Source organism: Carlito syrichta, unplaced genomic scaffold (assembly GCF_000164805.1).
Source record: "Carlito syrichta isolate Samal-C Ts95f unplaced genomic scaffold, Tarsius_syrichta-2.0.1 Scaffold303603, whole genome shotgun sequence".
Taxonomy (NCBI): Eukaryota; Metazoa; Chordata; class Mammalia; order Primates; family Tarsiidae; genus Carlito; species Carlito syrichta.
This window is the reverse complement of record NW_007247699.1, coordinates 35,059-54,431: the sequence shown is the minus strand read 5'-3', so window position 1 is coordinate 54,431 and position 19,373 is coordinate 35,059. Positions and strand designations below refer to the sequence as shown.

The 19,373-nt window shown below is 35.6% G+C and overlaps 1 protein-coding gene across 1 annotated transcript in view; it reads right to left on the bottom strand.

Moving 5' to 3' along the window:
• Positions 1-19,373, bottom strand: part of LOC103261089 (lipopolysaccharide-responsive and beige-like anchor protein) — a gene marked incomplete at both ends in the record, with an annotated part of 464,304 nt that overhangs the window by 415,619 nt on the left and 29,312 nt on the right. Inside the window, one exon of the mRNA XM_008058703.1 lies at positions 16,256-16,353. Within this exon, the coding sequence (XP_008056894.1) occupies positions 16,256-16,353 (98 nt within the window). The remainder of the gene's footprint in view (positions 1-16,255; positions 16,354-19,373) is intronic.

The following is a 19,373-nucleotide window of genomic DNA, read 5'->3' as shown; positions in this document are numbered from 1 at the left end:
TGCCCCCAAAGAATATATTCACAGAACTCCAATTAGATTTTTAAAGGAACTACCCATCATTCAAGTTATTTTTAATCTATTTAATACAGTATTTAATAAATCTCTTTATTCAGAGTTTGAAAGTAACTGAATTGCATCTAAATGTGACTAATTCTTCACATTTCTATATATTAATCCAATTTATAAATGTTTTGTTTGTTCATCGTAATAAAGAGTGGGAAAGTAGTAAAAATTAAAATATACTATAAAACTAAAATAGGGGGACTAACATCCATTAATGTCAACATGACAATCAGCATTTTCCCTCCATAAAAAAAGACGGGAATAAAACTAAACAAGATTTTCATATGCAATGGAAACTCAATAAGACTGAGAAGCATTTATTTTTGAGAGCTCCTAAAATTCAGGTAAGAAAATCAGGAGCTAGTAGCCTTGTTGATGAGCCTACTCCTATTACTGCCACCCTAGTTTAGTTGATGAGAACTGTAGCTTGAGACGGGCAGTAAAAAGCAGCAGTGTTACTTTCAGAGAGGCAAACATGATTCAGGGTAAGACTTGAAAACCACAATTGTCCAACTAAAAGTGTCAGAGTTAGTCAAGAATTAATGGGAGAAACCAGCAGCTTTGCTGGACCAAAGCTATCTTCAGAGTAAACAGCAAACTAGTCAGATACTAACTGGGAGATGTTAAAAATGAGAGAACCATAGAAGTAGTGAAACAACTTCACACATCCCCAGCTGACTGGGAAAGCACCTATGTACAGGGGAGACCTGTGTGGTTAACTGAAAAAGAAAGGCAAGGAAGACAACGTAGGTGGTCACAACTTTGAGTGAAATCCCTGAACACCCACAGATCAACCAGCAGAGGGCTGAAGGAATTTTATCACAGCCTCTACCTGAATCACTGACTGACCTCTAAGACATGTAGAAATATAGGAAACCCTAAGAGTGTTGTGTTAAAGAAAAAAGAAAAAGTAAAATACTGAGCAGAGAAAAATCAGAAGCTGCAGACCATAGAGAAGACAGAAACTACAAATTAAACAAGGCAAGTCATTTAAAACCAAACAAACATCAACAGCCATGGAAAAACAAAGTCTAGAGTTGCTGTAATCCTTATCCAAAATGTCTGGTTTTCAACTAAATGCAATATACATGCAAAGAAACAAAAATAATATAACCCCTAATCAGGAAAAGGACAATAATCAAAAATGACTCTTATAGTCCAAATGTTAGACTTAGCAAAGACTTTAAAGGGCATGTAATAAATATGTTCAACAAATGAGAAAACATGTTCAAAAAATTAAACAAAAACAGATTAACAATTATTTAAAAATTAGGAAATCTCAATAAATTATAAAAAAGACAATGAAAATTCTAGACACAGAAAGCACAATTTAAGGGAAAAAAAAGGAATTCACTAGAGGTGCTCAACAGTAAACGTGGACAGCAAAACTAAGAATCTGAACTTAGAAAGAGATCAACATAAATCAATATAAATTACACAATCTGAAAAACAGAGAAAAAGTGGAAAAAATAATCAACCTTCAGAGTCCTGTAAGACAATGTAGTCCAACACAGGGGTAATGAGAATGCCTAAAAAGAGAGAAATGGTACCAAAAAAATACATCTAAGGAAATCAACAAAAACTTCTAAAATTTAATGAAAAAACATTTATTTACAAATTTAAGAACTCAATAAACCTCAAAAGGACAATAACAAAGTAAATCACAACCAAACCAACCATAGTCTGCTGAAATCCAAAGACAGTTTAAAAAAAAAACACTAAAAGCATCAAGAGAAAAAGAATTCCAGATATATTATGGAGAATCCAAAAAAACAGAAGTTATCTTTTGGAGGTACGGCCTCTTCTAGATCAGGTTTCCTTTGCTAGATAAGTGTATGAGGAACTCATCAGCATCAGTGCAGCAGTTAGCGTTGTTGTAAGACATTGTGTTTGGCTTTAGAAAATTTTTTTTTGGAGATTTTTCAATGCATTTTCCCATTTCATGATGAGTGATTTAGGAGTGCACCTGCCAACACCACACAGGGTAAGGGGAAAAAACAGCTTGACCCCATGCCCCACGTATCCTATTCATGTTGTTCTGAGGGACCTTTTTTTGCTGATGTGAAAAAGATGAAACAAAAAAATGGCAGAAGCACTGAAAGGCATCAAAATTGACAAGTTCAAAAACGATTTTGAGCAGTGGGCAAAGGCATCTTGATAGGTGCATCACACCTAACTAAGAGTACTTTGAAAATAACTGAAATTTAAACATGTAAGAATACACAACTTTTTATAAATAATTCCAGGTGTTTGAAGTTCCTCCTTGTACAGGACAGCAATATGACTGTCACCTCATCAGAAAAAATAAAGCCCAAAAGTCAGTGTAATGACAGTTAAATGTTAACAGAAAAAAAAACTATACATTAAGGTTTTTTTTTTGTTTTTTTTTTTGAGTTGGAATCTCACTCCATCGCCAGACTGGAGGAGTGCAGTGGTGCACTGACTGCCACCCCAGCGTCAATCTGCTAGGCTCAGGCGATCCTCCCACCTCAGCCTTCCAAGTAGCCAAAACTACAGGTATGCACTACCACACCCAGTTGATTTTTTGATTTATTGTAGAGACAAGGTCTCACCAAGTTGCCCAGGTTGATCTCAAACCCGTGGGCTCAGACAATCCACTCGCCTCGGCCTCTCAAAGTGCTGAGATTACAGACTGAGCCACCAAACCGGCCCTAAATTAAGATTTTATAACCAGCATAAGTATTCTTTAAAAATGAAGGCAAATAAAAGTATTCTCAGATGAACAAAGACTGAGAAAATTCATTTTTAGCAGATATGCCTTATAAGAAATAATTTTAAAAGCCCACCAAAGGGAAAGGATATACTATAATACTTTAATGTAAAACCATTAATAAAAGATAAACTTAAAAAAATACAAAATCAACAGCGGGTTCTGGTTCAACCAAAAGGAATGAGCCCACTAAAGTCACTCTGATTTGAAAATTACAACTAAAATTATAAGAGAAATATGTAAACAGTACTCTGAAGACTAAACAAAAGCAGATGCATTGTATAGGAGAGTTAAAACTTGAAACTGTCCATATGGAGGGAAGTCGCATTTTTCCTTCTTTCTATTAAATCAGACACAAAAGTGGCCCCCTGATTCAAGAGTCAGATGTCAGAAGCTCAGGTGGCTAAATATCTGAGAGAAATTATGCTTCCAGTTGGAAAAACTTTAAAAAATGGGTTCTAGAAAAAGGAGATGAGAAGAGAGTTCTAAACAGGAGAGAGCAGAAGAAAAGGATTTTCTACATTTGTGTAAAAACCCACAAAATCGCCAGACATGATAGCCCATGCCTATAATCCCAGTGCTCTAGGAGGTTAGGGCAGGAGGATCACTTGAGGCCGGGAATTTGAGATCACCCCAAGCAACGTGGTAAGATACATCTCTACATAAAAACTTGAAAATTAGCCGGGCAGGTCGGTGTACACCTGCAAACCTAGTTACTCAGAGTCAGAGGTGGATCACTTCAGTCCAGGAGTTTGAGGCTGCAGTGAGCCATGATTGAAGGCTCCACTGCATTTCAGCCTAGGTACAGAGTGAGACCCTGTCTCAAACAAACAAACCAAAACACTGACAGAAGCCCTAAACTCATTAAAGAGATGAACATGTGTGGGAAAGACCGAACCAGAATAACCATCTTTCTAAACTGAAATAAGATTTTAATTACCACCCAATTCTCAGCCTAATTTCTAGATGAAGCATATGTGAGGAAAGCCCAGCACACACAGATAGGTAGAACTTGCAGACTGATCCTAAACAGGTTGACCACTTGCTATTAAAAACAAATAAATAAATAAAATATGTTAGAGGATTATAATAGGGTCCAGGGTTTATCACAGGTAATACCTACAATATTCAGGACACATTACAACATCACTCAACATACAAAGAATCTTAAAAAATGATCATTTCTCAAGAGAAAACACAATCAACAAATGTCGGTGAGATGAGCAAAATGTTGGAATTATACACAAGATTTTGCTCCAGAAAATAAAGGTAAACACAGTAAATAACTGAAAAAGAATTCTCCACAAAGAAATAATAAGTGTTGCAGGTGATAGAGGATGCTAATTATCCTGCTTTGAACATTATAGATTAAAAACACATATCGAAATATCACACTGCACACCACAAATATATACAACATGTGCCAATTAAAAATAATAAAAGAAAAAGAGCACTCATAAAAAAAGAGACTATAAAAATGAGCTATATTGAAATTTAAGACTTCAAATGTGTAAAATCTGAAATAAAATATGCATAAGATAGGTACAACATCAAAGTTTAAAAGGCAAAGAAAAAGTCTATAAACTTGAAAGTCAATTTATTATACATATAAGGTTCTTATACTCAAAATACAATCTGAAAAAAAATTGAAAAAAACTAAACAGAGGTTTAGGAAGTATTGCAACTGTATCAGATCTAATATTCATGTCTTTAGAGATCCAAAATAAAAGGAGAAAGATGTAAGTGAAATTTAAAAAATTTGAAAAAATAAGGAACTAAAATTTCTCAAAATTGGCTATAATTACAAAGAAAGCCATAATGAATATACAGGGCAAGGGGAGTCAGCCACAGTGAGGCACCTATAGTCTCAGGTACTCAGGAGGTTAAAGCAGAAGAGATGATTGAACCTAGGAGTTTAAGACCAGCCAGGGCAACATAGTGAAATCCCAATCCTTATTTAAAAAAAAAAAATTACAAAGGGGAAAGCTACAGAAAATGTGTTGAAAGTATGTACAGAAATGTAGCATATTCTATTTAACAAGGAAAGATTTCAATGTCCATAGATTACACATTAGAAACCACAGAGACAACTAACAGTAAGTATACATACATACACACATACACACACACACACACACACACACACACACACACACACACACACACACACACACACCTTTTAGTACTTATTTCAAGGTATTAAAAGAACTACAAACACAGAATTCTACATGCAGTAAAAATATACTTGGAGGATAAAGGCCAAATAAAGACATTTTCAGAAGACAAACTAAAATCAAATTATTTCCAGCAAAACTGCTCAACAAGTTCTTGTTCAGCATTAGTTCTTCCTTAAAAGACGTTCTTCAGAAATGATGGAAGAGCAAAAGAAATGGTAAATAGCTAAATCCAAGTAAAAGCCTTTTTTCTCTTAAATCCTTTAAACTATACAAAGAGAGACTCAAAAATGAAATTTATTTATTAATAATTGTGTATTTATTCTTACATGTTTAAACTTCAGTCACCTTCAAAGTACTCTCCATTCACCTATTGAGATGCTTTTTCCACTGCTCAAAACAGTTTTGGAACTTTCAGTACTTCTGTTTTGTGTTTCACCTCTTCCATATTGGTGAAATGTCTTCCTTTGAGGATTTTTTTTCATCCAGGAAAACAAGACAAAGTCACTTGGGATGAGACCAGGTGAATAGGGAGGGTAGGGCACAGGGGTCATGCCATTTTGATCAAAATCTTCTGAACACAGTGCCGTGTGGGAAGATGCATTGTCATGGTGGAAGAACCAGTTGCCTATTTGCCAAAACTCTGGAAATTATGATGCGAACTTCTCAAAACATCCAGATAAAAACTTTGGTTGACCATTTGATCCGGAGGAACAAATCCCAAGCGTACTACAAGGAACTCACCCTCCAAAAGGCAATTCCAGTTTTCTGGGCGGTCCCCGTTGTATATAACTAGTGAAAGTAAAAATTATAACACTATCTAGAAGGCTTACAGTATGTAGATTAGTAAAGGGCAAGAGTGGCAATTAAAAGATCAACATAGTTGCAATGGTTCTATATTTTATTTGAAGAAGTAAAACATTAACTCTAGGTAGATTGTTAAAGTATATATATTGACATCTGTAGAGCAACCACTGAAAAAACTACACAATGCGATAAACCCAAAACTCAACAGATAAATTTCAAAAGAATATTTTAAAAATTCAAACATTGACAAAGAACACAAAAATGGAGAAACAAAAAAAATTATACTGGGTCAAACAGAAAATAAGTAAAAAACGGTAGATGAAAAGAAAAATAAAACTATATCAATAACTATTAAACATAAATAGTCTAAACACACCAAAAAGACTGACTTTGTCAAAGTTGATTAACATAAAACATAAAAGTAAATTGTGTGTATAAGCCAGGATTCACCCCAGAAACAAAACCAGCAGGATGCATAAATACGATATAAGAGACAGATTTATATTAAGAAATTTGCTCATGCAATTATGGAGGATAGATAAGTCCTAGATCTGCAGGGTAGATCAGAAAAGGCGGAGATGCAGGGAAAAATTGCAGACCCAGTACAAAGGGAGTCAGCAGGCAGAATTTCTTCTTCCTTGGGGCAGGTCAGACTTTGTTTTACTGAGGACTTCAACTAACAGGACTAAGCCCACCCACATTATGATGGGTAACCAGTTTTGCTCAAAGTCCACTATCATAAATGTTAATCACATTAAAAAAACACTTTCACAGAAACACTGAAAATGTTTAGCCATACATCTGAGCACCAAGGCTCAGTCAAGTTGATACATAAAATTAACCACAACAGCCGGGCTCAGTGGCTCAGCCTGTAATCCTGCGCTTTGGGAGGCTGAGGTGAGTGGATTGCCTGAGCCCGCAGGTTCAAGACCCGCCTGGGCAACTTGGCAAGACCTCATCTCTACAATAAATCAAAACAATTAGCTGGACATGGTAGCATCCACCTGTAGTTCCAGTTACTTGGAAGGCTGAGGCGGAAGGATTACGGGAGCTCAGCGAGTCGAGGCTGCAGTGGCCGGGAGCGGCCACTGCACTCCAGTCTGGGTGACAGAGTGAGACTCCAACTTAAAAAACAAAAATTAACCACAGCACTGTATCAATAAGAAGTTACTTAAACATAAAAATATAGACAACTTAAAAGTAAAAGGATGAAAAAATATATATACCATATAAACACAAAGCAAAAGAAAGTCAAAATAACTATATAAACACTTAAATAAGTAGATTTCAGATGAAGAAATATTTCCATGGATTAAAAAAGGAAATGATATAATTATAAAAACATCAATTCACAAAGAAGACATAGCAATCATAAATATAAATGTATCTAATAACAGAGTTTTTAAATCATAAAGAAAAAATAATGTAACTGCAAAGAAAAAAAATTATATTCAGAGATTTCAATGACCATAGCTAAACAAGTGATAGACCAAGTGGATAATAAATCAGTAATGGTACAGAAGATTTAAAGAATATTATCAACCAAACTAACCTAATTGAAATTTATAGAACACTCCACCAAACAACATCAGAATATATGTTCCAGTATGCAATGGAACTTTTCTTTTTTTTCCTGAGTCAGAGTCTCACTCTGTCGCCCAGACTGGAGTGCAATGGCCACTCTTGGCCACCGCAGCCTCGATCTGCTGGGCTCCAGCGATCCTTCAGCCTCAGCCTTCCAAGTAGCCAGAATTACAGGCATGCGCTACCACACCCGGCTGATTTTTTTTTTATTTATTGTAGAGATGAGGTTTCACTGCCCAGGCGGGTCTCGAACCCGCGGGCTCAGGCAATCCACTCACCTCAGCCTCCCAAAGGCGCAGGATTATAGCCTGAGCCACCAAGCCCGGCTTGCAATGGAACTTTTACCTAGACAGACCATATTCTGGGCCCTAAAACAAGTCTTAATAAATTTAGAAGGATTCATATTAAACAAAGAATGCTTGTTGACCACAGTAGAATTAAATTAAAAACAAATCTCTGGGACATATTTCTAAATAACATATTTTTTAAAATTCAGAAGAGAAAATATGAAGTATTTTGAACAAATAAAAATGAGATGAAACTAAAAGTATGTAGGAAGAAATTTATAGCACTAAATGACCATATTCAAAAGAAGAAAGATCTCAACACAGTAACCATCTATAAATGTGATCAACCTGTAGCTAGACTGATTAGGAAAAAAGAAGAAACAAATTTATCAATATCAGAAGTGGAAGAAGTGACATCACTACAGATATTCTAATGAAAATAAGGCAATAATTTATATCAATAAATTTGATCATTTAGATAACACAAACAATTTCTTGAAAAATACATACTGTTAAATCTCACTGACAAACAGATCTCCTAAATAGCCCTATATCTATTAAGGAAATTGAATGTATGCTAATAAACATCCCCACCAAAAAAAAAAAAATTCAACATCTAGACAGGCTCACTGGTAAATTTTGGCAAACATTTAAAGAATAAGTAATAATAATTCTATACAAACTTTTCCAGAAAACTGGAGAGTAGGGAATACTTCCCAAATCATTCTGTGAGACCAGTGTTTACTCTGATGTGAAAACTAGTCAAAGATGTTACAATAACCAGAAACTTCAAACCGATTAACACTCACGAGTACAGATGTAAAATTATTTTAAAAGTTTTAGCAAATTGAAACCAACAATTGTATAAAAACAATAATATTGATTACCAAATTATTTTATTCTAGGAAATAGTTTAATATTCAAAAGTCAGTCAATGAAATGCACCATATTAACAACCAGAAAACAAAAACAATATGATCAGTAGATGCAAAAAAAAAAATTCAACAAAAATTCAACATTCATTCCTGATTTAAGGGGGAAAAAAATTCCCAGTAACCTAAGAGAAAGAAATTTCCTCAATCCTACTACAAAAGGCATTTGCAAGAAACCTATAAATGATATTATAAATACTGGTGAAAGACTACCTACTGCTCCCCAAAGTCAAGGAAAAGGTAATGTTGTCCATTTCACCATTTCTATTCAAGACTGTACTGGGGGTTCTAGCCATTACAATCAGGCATGAAAAAGGAAATTTAAAACATCCAGATCAGAAAAAAAAAGAATACTATCTTGATTTGCAAACAAAATGTGTACATAGAAAATGAGACGAAAACTACAAAAACAACTGTTAAACTTCAGCAAGATTATAGTAACCAAGATCAAATATAAAATCAATTTATGAATGGTAGCAATGAACAGACAAAAAAGTATATTAATATCATTTACAATAGCATCAGAAAATATTAACTACTCAAAGATAAACCTGACAGAAAACATATAAAGCCTATATACTGAAAACTACTAAACACTGCTCAAAAAAATTAAAGGAAACTTAAACAAATGGAAAGATACCATATTCATGGTTCAGAATCAATACTGGATCAATATTATTAAGTCCTTGTTTCTTCCCCAAGTGACCTATATTTTCAATCTAATCCCAAATAACATCCCAACAGGCTTTCTGGTTGAAATTGACAACCCAACTCTAAAATGGATATGGAAATGTAAATAGCAAAAACAACTGTGAAAAATAAATACAGACTTGGGGGACTCACATTATCTCACCTTAAGAGAGCTATAAGAGGCTGGGTTCGGTGGTTCAGCCTGTAATCCTGCACTCTGGGAGGCCGAGGTGAGTGAATTGCCTGAGCCTGAGAGTTCGAGACCCGCCTGGGCAACTTGGCAAAACCTCATCTCTACAATAAATAAAAACATCAGCCGGGCATGGTAGCGCATGCCTGTAATTCCGGCTACTCGGAAGGCTGAGGCAGAAGGATCGCCGGAGCCCAACAGGTCAAGGCTGCGGTAACTGGGAGCGGCCACTGCACTCCAGTCTGGGCCACAGAGTGAGACTCCGACTCAAAAAAAAAAAAGGAAAAAAAAAGAGAGAGCTATAATAATCAAGATAGTTTGGGATGAGGTCATCAAAATGAACAAACATGTCAACAGAAAAATAAAGGAAACAGAATATATACATACACACATACACACACACACACACACACACACACACACACACACACACATATATTTTTTTCTTTTGAGTTGGAGTCTCACTCCTTCGCCCAGGCAGGAGTACAGTGGCATACATGCTCACAGCCACCCAGCGTCGAACTTCTAGGCTCCAGCAATCCTTACACCTCAGCCTACCGAGTAGCCCGGAACTACAGAAACCTGCTACCACACCTGGCTATTTTTTATTTTATTGTAGAGACAAGGTCTCACCAAGTTGCCCGGGCTGGTCTCAAACCTGTGGGCTCACGCAATCCACTCACATCGGCCTCCCAAAGTGCTGGGATTACAGGCTAAGCCACCGAGCCCGGCCTATATACATATATTTGATATATAATCGAATATATATATATTCGATATCTTTAACTAAGGTATACAGGTAATTTAGTAAAGGAAGGATAATCTTTTCCAAAAATGTTGCCAGAAGAACTGGATAGCCAAAAAAACTTTCACTCATACCTTTAATCATGGAACAAAAATTAATTCAGAATGGCTCATAGACTAAAATGTGAAACCTAGAACTATAAAACTTCTGGAAGAAAATATTTGTGAAGTAGGATTAAGCAAAAACTTCTTAAATATGATACCAATATAATAATCCATATTTTATCTTCAATATTTTGTAGGAGTTCTTGAATAAAACTTAGGAACCCAAAAAAAAGGATTACTACGCTTTAGAAGTCCCCAACATAGCACTAAAATATATGCCACAAACTGGGAGAAAATGTTAGCAAAGCACATACCAAACAAGGTACTTAAAACAGGAATATACAAGAACACTTAAACTCAATAATTAAAAAAAAAAAATCCTCTATTTTAAAAATAGATTTGAGCATTTCACCAAAGAAACACATACAGATGGTAAATAAGCACATGAAAAGACTCTGGACATAATTAATCACTAGAGAAATGTAAACTAGAGCCAGAATTAGAAACTGCCATACACCTATTAGAATGGTTAGTTAAAGCTGACCAAATTGAGTGTTAGTGAGCAAGTGAAGTTCTTTTTTTGCTTTTTGTAGAGAAAAGGTCTTACTCTTTCACCCAAGATGCAGTGCAGTGGCACAATTATAGTTCACTGAAACCTCAAAGCCCTGTGCTCAAGTGATCTCCATGCCCCAGCCTCCCAAGAAGCTAGGACTACATACAGGGACATGCCGCCATGTGCAGCTAATTTTTTTTTTTTTTTTTTTTTTTTTTTTTTAGGAGTCTCACTCCATTGCCTATGCTGCAGTACAGTGGCATGCATGCTCACGGCCACCCCAGTGCTGACCTGCTAGGCTCCGGCAATCCTTTCCTTCCGCCTCAGCCTTCCAAGTAGCTGGAACCACAGGCGTGCACTACCACGCCCGACTAATTTTTTATTTATTGTAGAGACGAGGTCTCGCCAAGTTCCCGGTTGATCTCAAACCCGTGGGCTCAGGCAATCCACTCATCTCGGCCTCCCAAAGTGCTGGGATTACAGGCTGAGCCACCGAGCCTGGCCTATTTTTTAAAAATTTTTTGTAGAGACAGGGTCTTGCTATGTTGCCCAGGCTAGTCTTGAACTGCTGACCTCAGGCGATTATCTACCTCAGCTCCCAAAACACTGAGATTACAGGCATGAGCCACCACACCACACTAACCAAATTCTTTTTTTTTTTTTTTTTTTGAGTTGGAGTTTCACTCCGTCACCCAGATTTGAGTGCAGTGGCTGCTCCCAGCCACTGCAGCCTCGACCTGCCAGGCTCCGGCGTTCCTTCCGCCTCAGCCTTCCAAGTAGCCGGAATTACAGGCGTGGGCTACCACGCCCGGCTGATTTTTGATTTATTATAGAGATGAGGGCTCTCCAAGTTGCCCAGGCAAGTCTCGAACCCGCGGGCTCAGGCAATCCACTCACCTCAGCCTCCCAAGGCGCAGGATTACAGAATGAGCCACCGAGCCGGCTTAGCCAAATTCTTATACACTGCTCGTGAGAATATATAATGGCCCAATCACTTTGGAAAACAGTCTGACAGTTCCCTAAAAGATTAAATTATATTCCTAGGTATACAATCAAAAGAAATGAAAGCATATTCCATACAAATACTAGCACATGAATATTCACAGAAAGCTTGTTTCAAGTGCCAAAAACTGGAATCAAAAGTCTCTCAAAAGCGACTAGCTAAACAATCTGTGGTATATACATACATGTAATGAAAAATTATTCAGCAATACAAAGGAATAAACTATTGATGCATGCAACAATATGGGGGACTCTGAAAATAATTTATGCTGAGTAAAAGAAGTTGGACAAATAAGACTACATACTGTATGATTCCATTTATATACAATTCTAGAAAATTCAAATTAATCTATAGCAACATTAAGCAGATCAGTGCCATCCTAGGGACTGGTAAAAAGGAGGGTTGACAGAGGGACATGAGAAATCTTTTAGCAATGACAAATTTGTCATTATCTTGTTTTTGGTGATAGTTTCACAGATGTATACATATGTCAAAACTTAACAAATTGTGCACTTTAAATGTGCAGTTATTGTATGTCAGTTATGCCACAATGAAGCTACTGAAAATAAAACTGATACTGGCAAAGCTTGGTAAATCCTACATTGGGTGAAATAATTTTGAAATGATAATAAATGGTCTCAAGTAAATGTCAAGATAATATGTTAAATAGTCAAGACTTTTTTAAAATAAATCTAACCCAAACTCCATAGCTACAAAGATGTATTCTGCTACAGTTTTATCTAACCCTGAGATAATACACGAGAAGAAAAGATTTCATACAGTCAAGGAATAAATCCTCTAACATTTATTTAGCAAAGAAAATGGAAAACTCTTCTGTAAAGATCCAAATAGTAATTTTACATTTTACAGGTCATATTGCCTCTGTCACAACTCTTGACTCTGTGGTTGTAGCAGGAAATATATTTAAACTCATGTTTAAAAGAATGAGAGTGGTTATACTCCAACAAAATTTTATTTATAAAATCAAGACCCGGTATGGCAGTTCTTGCCTGTAATCCCAGCAATTTGGGAGGCCAAGGTGGGAGGATCACTTGAGATGCCCAGAGTTCAAGATCAGTCTGGGTAACATAGCAAGACCTTGTCTCAACAAAAAAATTAAAAAATTATCTGGTGTGGTGGCACACACTTCTAGTCCAAGCTACTCAGGAGGCTGAGGCAGGTGGATCACCTGAGCCCAGGAGGTTAAGACTGCAGTAAGCCATGATCGTGACACATGACAAAGTGAGACCATGACTTAAAAAATAAAATAAGATGATTATAAAAGAGTCAGCAAAAGAAGGTATGGAAAAAGTAAAAGAGCAATGGAGGAAGGACAGAAAGAAGACCTTATCCACTACTGTACTAGAAGTAACCAAGAAAGAATGGGCTCTAACATACACCTTTGGGGGGAAAAGACAGAAATAGCTGTTGCTGCTGAGAAAGAAGAGTTGTAAAAATTTGAAATTTTATCTGAAGAAATAAAATAATTTATAGCAATGTCAGTGTAGCTGACTTAAGATCATGAATTTATACAAGTTTCAACACACACAGACAGTTACATGATTTGTCCCCAACAGCTAAGATTTAATTGAGAGTGTACCTACCTAGACTGAACAAGAATTCTCAAGAGCAGCTATCACAGGATGAATGCAAAAGGGAGCTTTCATTAGAAACCAGTTCCAGACAACAACCAGCCTAGGAAGCAAGTAAAAAATGGCAGATACAAACACAAAGATCAAGGGACAAAAGTTTTCCAACGGCTGAAGAACACTGGAAAAGGTGACAATGAAAAAAAAGAAGGAAAAACATGGTTGTGATGAAAGAGTTTAAGACTTCTGATGTGGAAACATTCCAGTGCTGAAAAGGTCTAGATTTTTAAAACAAGAATGGAAAACGTATATAGAATGGCAGTAAGGGTCAGTGAAGTTTAGGAATAAAAAAAATTGCAAGACATGGATGTTAAGATCAGTTAGCCACAAGGAAGGACAGTGAAGTTACAGAGACCTGATGAAACTGAGAAAAGACTGAACCAGGAGCTCATACACTAAAACTAGAAGTCTGAAGCAGAGTTTCATTGCCTGGACTTTGAATAGAATAAAAATACTTCTTATAAATATTTTTCTTGCTAATATTCTTACTAATATTTAAATGTCTATGTTACTAACTTGCAACCTTTATTTTAATAAAAAGTAGAAAAATCCCGTACTAAATTATAAAACACACTGAGGTACAGCCACATAAATGCTAACAAATAAAGTTATATAATTAGATACTCTGGCATACACACATACTAAAAAACAACTGCCAATTCTTTACATAAACCTTTTAACTTTTTCTGAAATAGATATGAAATGTGTACAAAAAGAAATAATTTAATAAGTATTTATAAGCCCAGTTTGTTTTGTGTTAATATGCCTATCATATGACTCAGTCATCACATTCCTAGGTATATACTCAAAATAAATGAAAACATATGTACACACAAATAGTTTTACATACATGTTTACAGCAAGTTTCTTGAAATTTTTCAAAGTAACAAGTATTAGAAACTAGTGAGGGAACGACAGACTATTATGCAGTCATAAAGAAGGACAAACATATGGACCTCGCAGCAACTTGGATGGATTTAGAGTCTATCATACTCAGTGACCTATCACAGAAACAAAGAGCAGAGTACCATATGTTCTCACTCATAAGCCGACCTTGAACAATTATCATAATACTATAAGTAAGGGATTGGCAATAGTGGGAAACTGCCAGGGGAGGAGGTGTGGGGTTGGCAGTTGAGGGAAACTGCCAGGGAAAGGGAGGGCACAACCCATCAACAAGGGTACCTGTGTAATGAACATTTATATACCTAACCCTGAACTGTACTCCACATCTTTAAAATAAAAAATTTAAAAGTAAAATAAAAAAAGAAAGAAACTAGTGAGGGAATATAAAGAATACTTTCTGTTTGGTGGTAAAACTATAAATAAACTACAAATTCCAGACTGTGCAATATAGCGAGACCCTATCTCTACAAAAAAAATTAAAACATAAATTAGCCAGGCATGGCAGCACATGCCCGTAGTCCCACCTACACAAGAGGCTGAGGCAGGAGGATCACATCAGCTCAGCTCAGGAATTTGAGACCACAATGAGCTGTGTTCACACCACTGCACCACAATATGGGCAAAAAAGCGAGACCCTATCTCAAAAAATAATAATAATAAAAAGACTAATTATAAATAAATGACTTTATCCCTTGCAATGGTTGACTTTATATGTCAACTGGGCTAGGTCACATATCCACATATTTGATCAAATGTTATTCTAGATGCTTCTTTGAAAGTATTGGATAAGATTAACATTTTTAATCAGCAGATTTTGAATAAAGTAGATTACCTTCCATAATGTGCCTGGGCCTAATTCAATCAGTTAAAGGTTTTAACAGAAAAATGATTGATCATCTTAGAGAAAGAAAATTCAGTCAAGCAGACTGCCTTTGGACTCTCATAAATCTCTCTCTCTCTCATGCACACACATGTCCTATTCTGTTTCTCTTGAAGAATTCTGAAAATACATCCCTTAAGTATAACAAAATCACTTTTTATGTAGAGAGGGAGCACTGAAAGATATCAAAAGAAGAATTTTTAATAGAGGACTGACGTGGGGTATTTATTATAACTAGATGGTTAAATTAGTTATCGTAGCTAATCAACCATCCAGCAAAGTGGTTGTTACACTTTTGTGGCACAGAAACCTTTTCATTAAATAAAACATGTTAAACTTCCTCATATGTAAAACCCAGGTATTCTGTTTTTGTGTTGATGATTGTTATGAACTAAATGTTTGAGTACCCCAAAATTCGTATGTTGAAGACTTATCATTAACCTTTGGAGATAGAGCCTCTAAGAAAATAATTACAGATAAAGGAAGTCATAAGGGTGGGGCTCTGATCCAACAGGATTAGTGTCCTTATAAGAAAAGAAACGGGGGAGGGGGGAGAAAAAAATGAAAAGATACTAAAAAGCTCTCCCTCTCCTTCACTCTCCCTTACTTTCTCCCTCCTTCCCTCCCTCCCTCTCTCAATGGATCACAATTGAATACTACTATTCTAGGACCTAAAGATAATTCTGCTGAAGAATTTAACAATACAATAGCTCTATAAGAGCACTCACCATACAAAATACTAGAATGATTTATTTGTCTTCACAAATAAGTAGGAATATAACCTCTCTAACTAAAGATTTATTCAAAAACATAATGCATGACATAAATAGATCTTAAATCTTAACTCTTTCCATGTTATACTCACTTCATAATATAAGATCAAACAATACTTTCCAACATTTCCAAACCAATGCCTTATATGAAACATATGAAAACTCTTGATATATTAACTCTTACCGTAACCCATTCCTTTGGTCAAAAGCAGGAATCATAGAGCTAGGATGTTCTGACATTAATGCAACAAGCAGCTGTAGGACATCCATTAGATTGTCATCCTACAATCATTTTAGAAATGTAAAAATAAAAATAAGGGGAAAAGTTTAGTTGAATATTGAATACTTTTAAAACAGAAATTTCAGCTTTAGAAAAGTAAGTAGACATAGCTTCATTATATACTTGTTTTTAACAAGTTACATTCTTTATACACATATACCTCTATAACTCAAAATACAAATCAAATAGTCAATTTCTTAATCAAAGAAATAAAATACTTTTTACATTATACTGTATCAAGATTTTCTAAATCATATTCTATGGAAATGGTAGATCTGACTTGCAGACTTATATATCAAGTAATTAAGAGGAGGGAGAAATCCTAAATTGTTCCTTTTTATTGCACCAAAACGTATTAGAGCCTTTAAAATGCTAATAGATGCTGTGAATCTGGTGGTAGTGGTGGGTCAACATATTACATATGCTTTCCTAAACTTTATTTGACCTGGAATATTTTGTCTACTGTGTCTCTCAAGAAACTAGTCTTAAAAGAACACTTTCTGGGAAATGATATGTAGACAGTTCTCAATCACAGTATTATCTGTTGTCAGTATTTAAAATAATCAATAAATGTTAAATGAGTCAACATACCACTATATGTGGTACGATTTGATAACATTTACAGACTATCAGCATAGGAACATAAACGCGTTCTAGATCCCAAAAAAGTTGTCATGAAAATCATTCACAGGCTTAGTTGGATATTCTAGTATGTGTGTATATTATCAGGGCCAACTTGGACAACACTGGCCCAAAAAGAAAAAGGAAATATCTATCAGTTTGTTAACTTGGTTGCCCTGCTTCTAGTTTTTGCTCGCTGCTTTAGAATTTTCACTATAAAAGCTATTTGTACACTTATGTTTCAGTTTTTAAATAGATGACATAGATATAGGGCATTGAATCTTTGCAAAAGTTCTATTTGGAGGACCTGAATGATCTCCGAAAACAGAGGATCACTGTTTATCTCCTATAAGGTACTTCATTTGGTTCCTTAGGTTTTATAAAAAACAAAATCACATATAATAATAGACTGCTATGAAATTCAGTTGAAAACTTTTCAGCTATTATTTTCAGTCAGAAAAATCTTAAGAAACAGAATACCCTACTCAAGAGAAAAAAATCAGAATTATTAATGATTTTGAGTTAAATATGATCCAATCAAGAAATTTAGGTCATTCTTCTATGTCCAAATTAACAAAGAGTGGTCCAACTATTACCTTTTGCTTATTAGTAACTAAAGAAGGCACTATTCCATACTAAAACATATGTATTAATTCACAAGACATGAATTATACTATAGCAATGTCAATTATCATTCAAAATGCTGTGAGTTATAATGATAGCCCATCAATTCCTAAATTTTACTTATTTATATCTTAATTTAATCAGATTATTTAGTTAGGTTACAACAGGCACATAATGTATTTCCCAGGTGATAAGAAATAAACAGATATTCCAGTCCATTTAACATTCAACCTCCCTTTCAACCACATAATTTTAAATCCCATTACAAATGAATTTTTTTTTTTGAGTTGAAGTCTCACTCTGTCGCCCAGGCTAGGAGTGCAGTGGCACACTCACGGCCTCCCCAGCATCAACCTGCTGGGCTCTGACAATCCTTCCTCCTCAGCATTCCATGTAGCCAGAACTACAGGTGTGCATTACCATGCCCAGCTAATTTTTTACTTTTTGTAGAGATGAGGTCTTGCCAAGTTGCCCAGCTGGTCTTGAAATCACAGGCTCAGGCAATCCACTCGCCTAGGCCTCCCAAAGTGCTAGGATTAAAGGCTGAGCCATCAAGCCCGGCCTCAAATGAGTTGTTTAACTTAATATTTGAATACACAAAGCCAGCAGGAAGATTATGCTATAAATTTTTAAAATCCAATTATTTTCAGTCATTTTCATGATCTATTTTTCATTTTTTACACTGGTTCCTAGAAATACAATGAAAGTTGCTTTGGCCTACTTTACTACTAATTCAATAAAATCTAATTTTAATACTTTTTAAGCCTTTCATGATTATTGTCAAGAGCCATCTTATGGTAATAAAGGATATTTAAATGAAGAGTGTCAGGATTTAGTTCCTAAATAGGCACATTTACTCCCCATTACAGTTATATAATTAGAGAAGATATCCTTAACTTTTACTTTTAAAAAAATCTCAACCTCACTAATCATCAGGGAGATGCAAATCAAAACCACACTGAGATACCACCTAACTCCAGTCAGAATGGCAATTATCAACAACTCAAAAAATAACAGCTGCTGGAGAGGGTGTGGTGAAAAGGGAACACTTCTACACTGTTGGTGGGAGTGTAAACTAGTGCAACCTCTGTGGAAAGCAGTGTGGCGATTCCTAAAAGCTCTAAAAATTGACCTTCCATATGACCCTGCAATCCCCCTACTGGGAATATACCCTGAAGACCTCAAATCACTCTATAAAAAAGATACCTGCACACATATGTTTATCGCAGCGTTGTTCACAATAGCAAGAACCTGGAAACAACCATGCTGCCCATCAAAAGAGGACTGGATTAAAAAAATGTGGTACATATACACGATGGAATACTACGCAGCCATAATAAAGAACAAAATCATGAATTTCGCTGCAACCTGGATGGAACTAGAGTCTATAATACTGAGTGACCTCTCACAAAAACAAAGAGCTGAATATCGCATGTTCTCACTCATATAATGGACCTTGAACATCCAATGAAATACTATAAGAAAATGACTGATGGTACTGGGAAACTATGGGGGGGAGGGGGATGGGATTAACAGTAGCAAATATCTATCGGGGGATGGGAAAACACCTCTTATCAACAGGGTGCCTGAATGAAACGTAATTGTACACCTAACCCTTAACTGTACCCCACAAAACCATAATTAAAAATACTGATTAATGAAAAAAAAAAGAAAACTAATATTTCATAAATTCCTGGTTACTATGGTGTATTATCTTGATGTTGTTCCTGTAATTCTATAAATATAAAAATTGTAACTTTCTATGTAACTTTAGTAT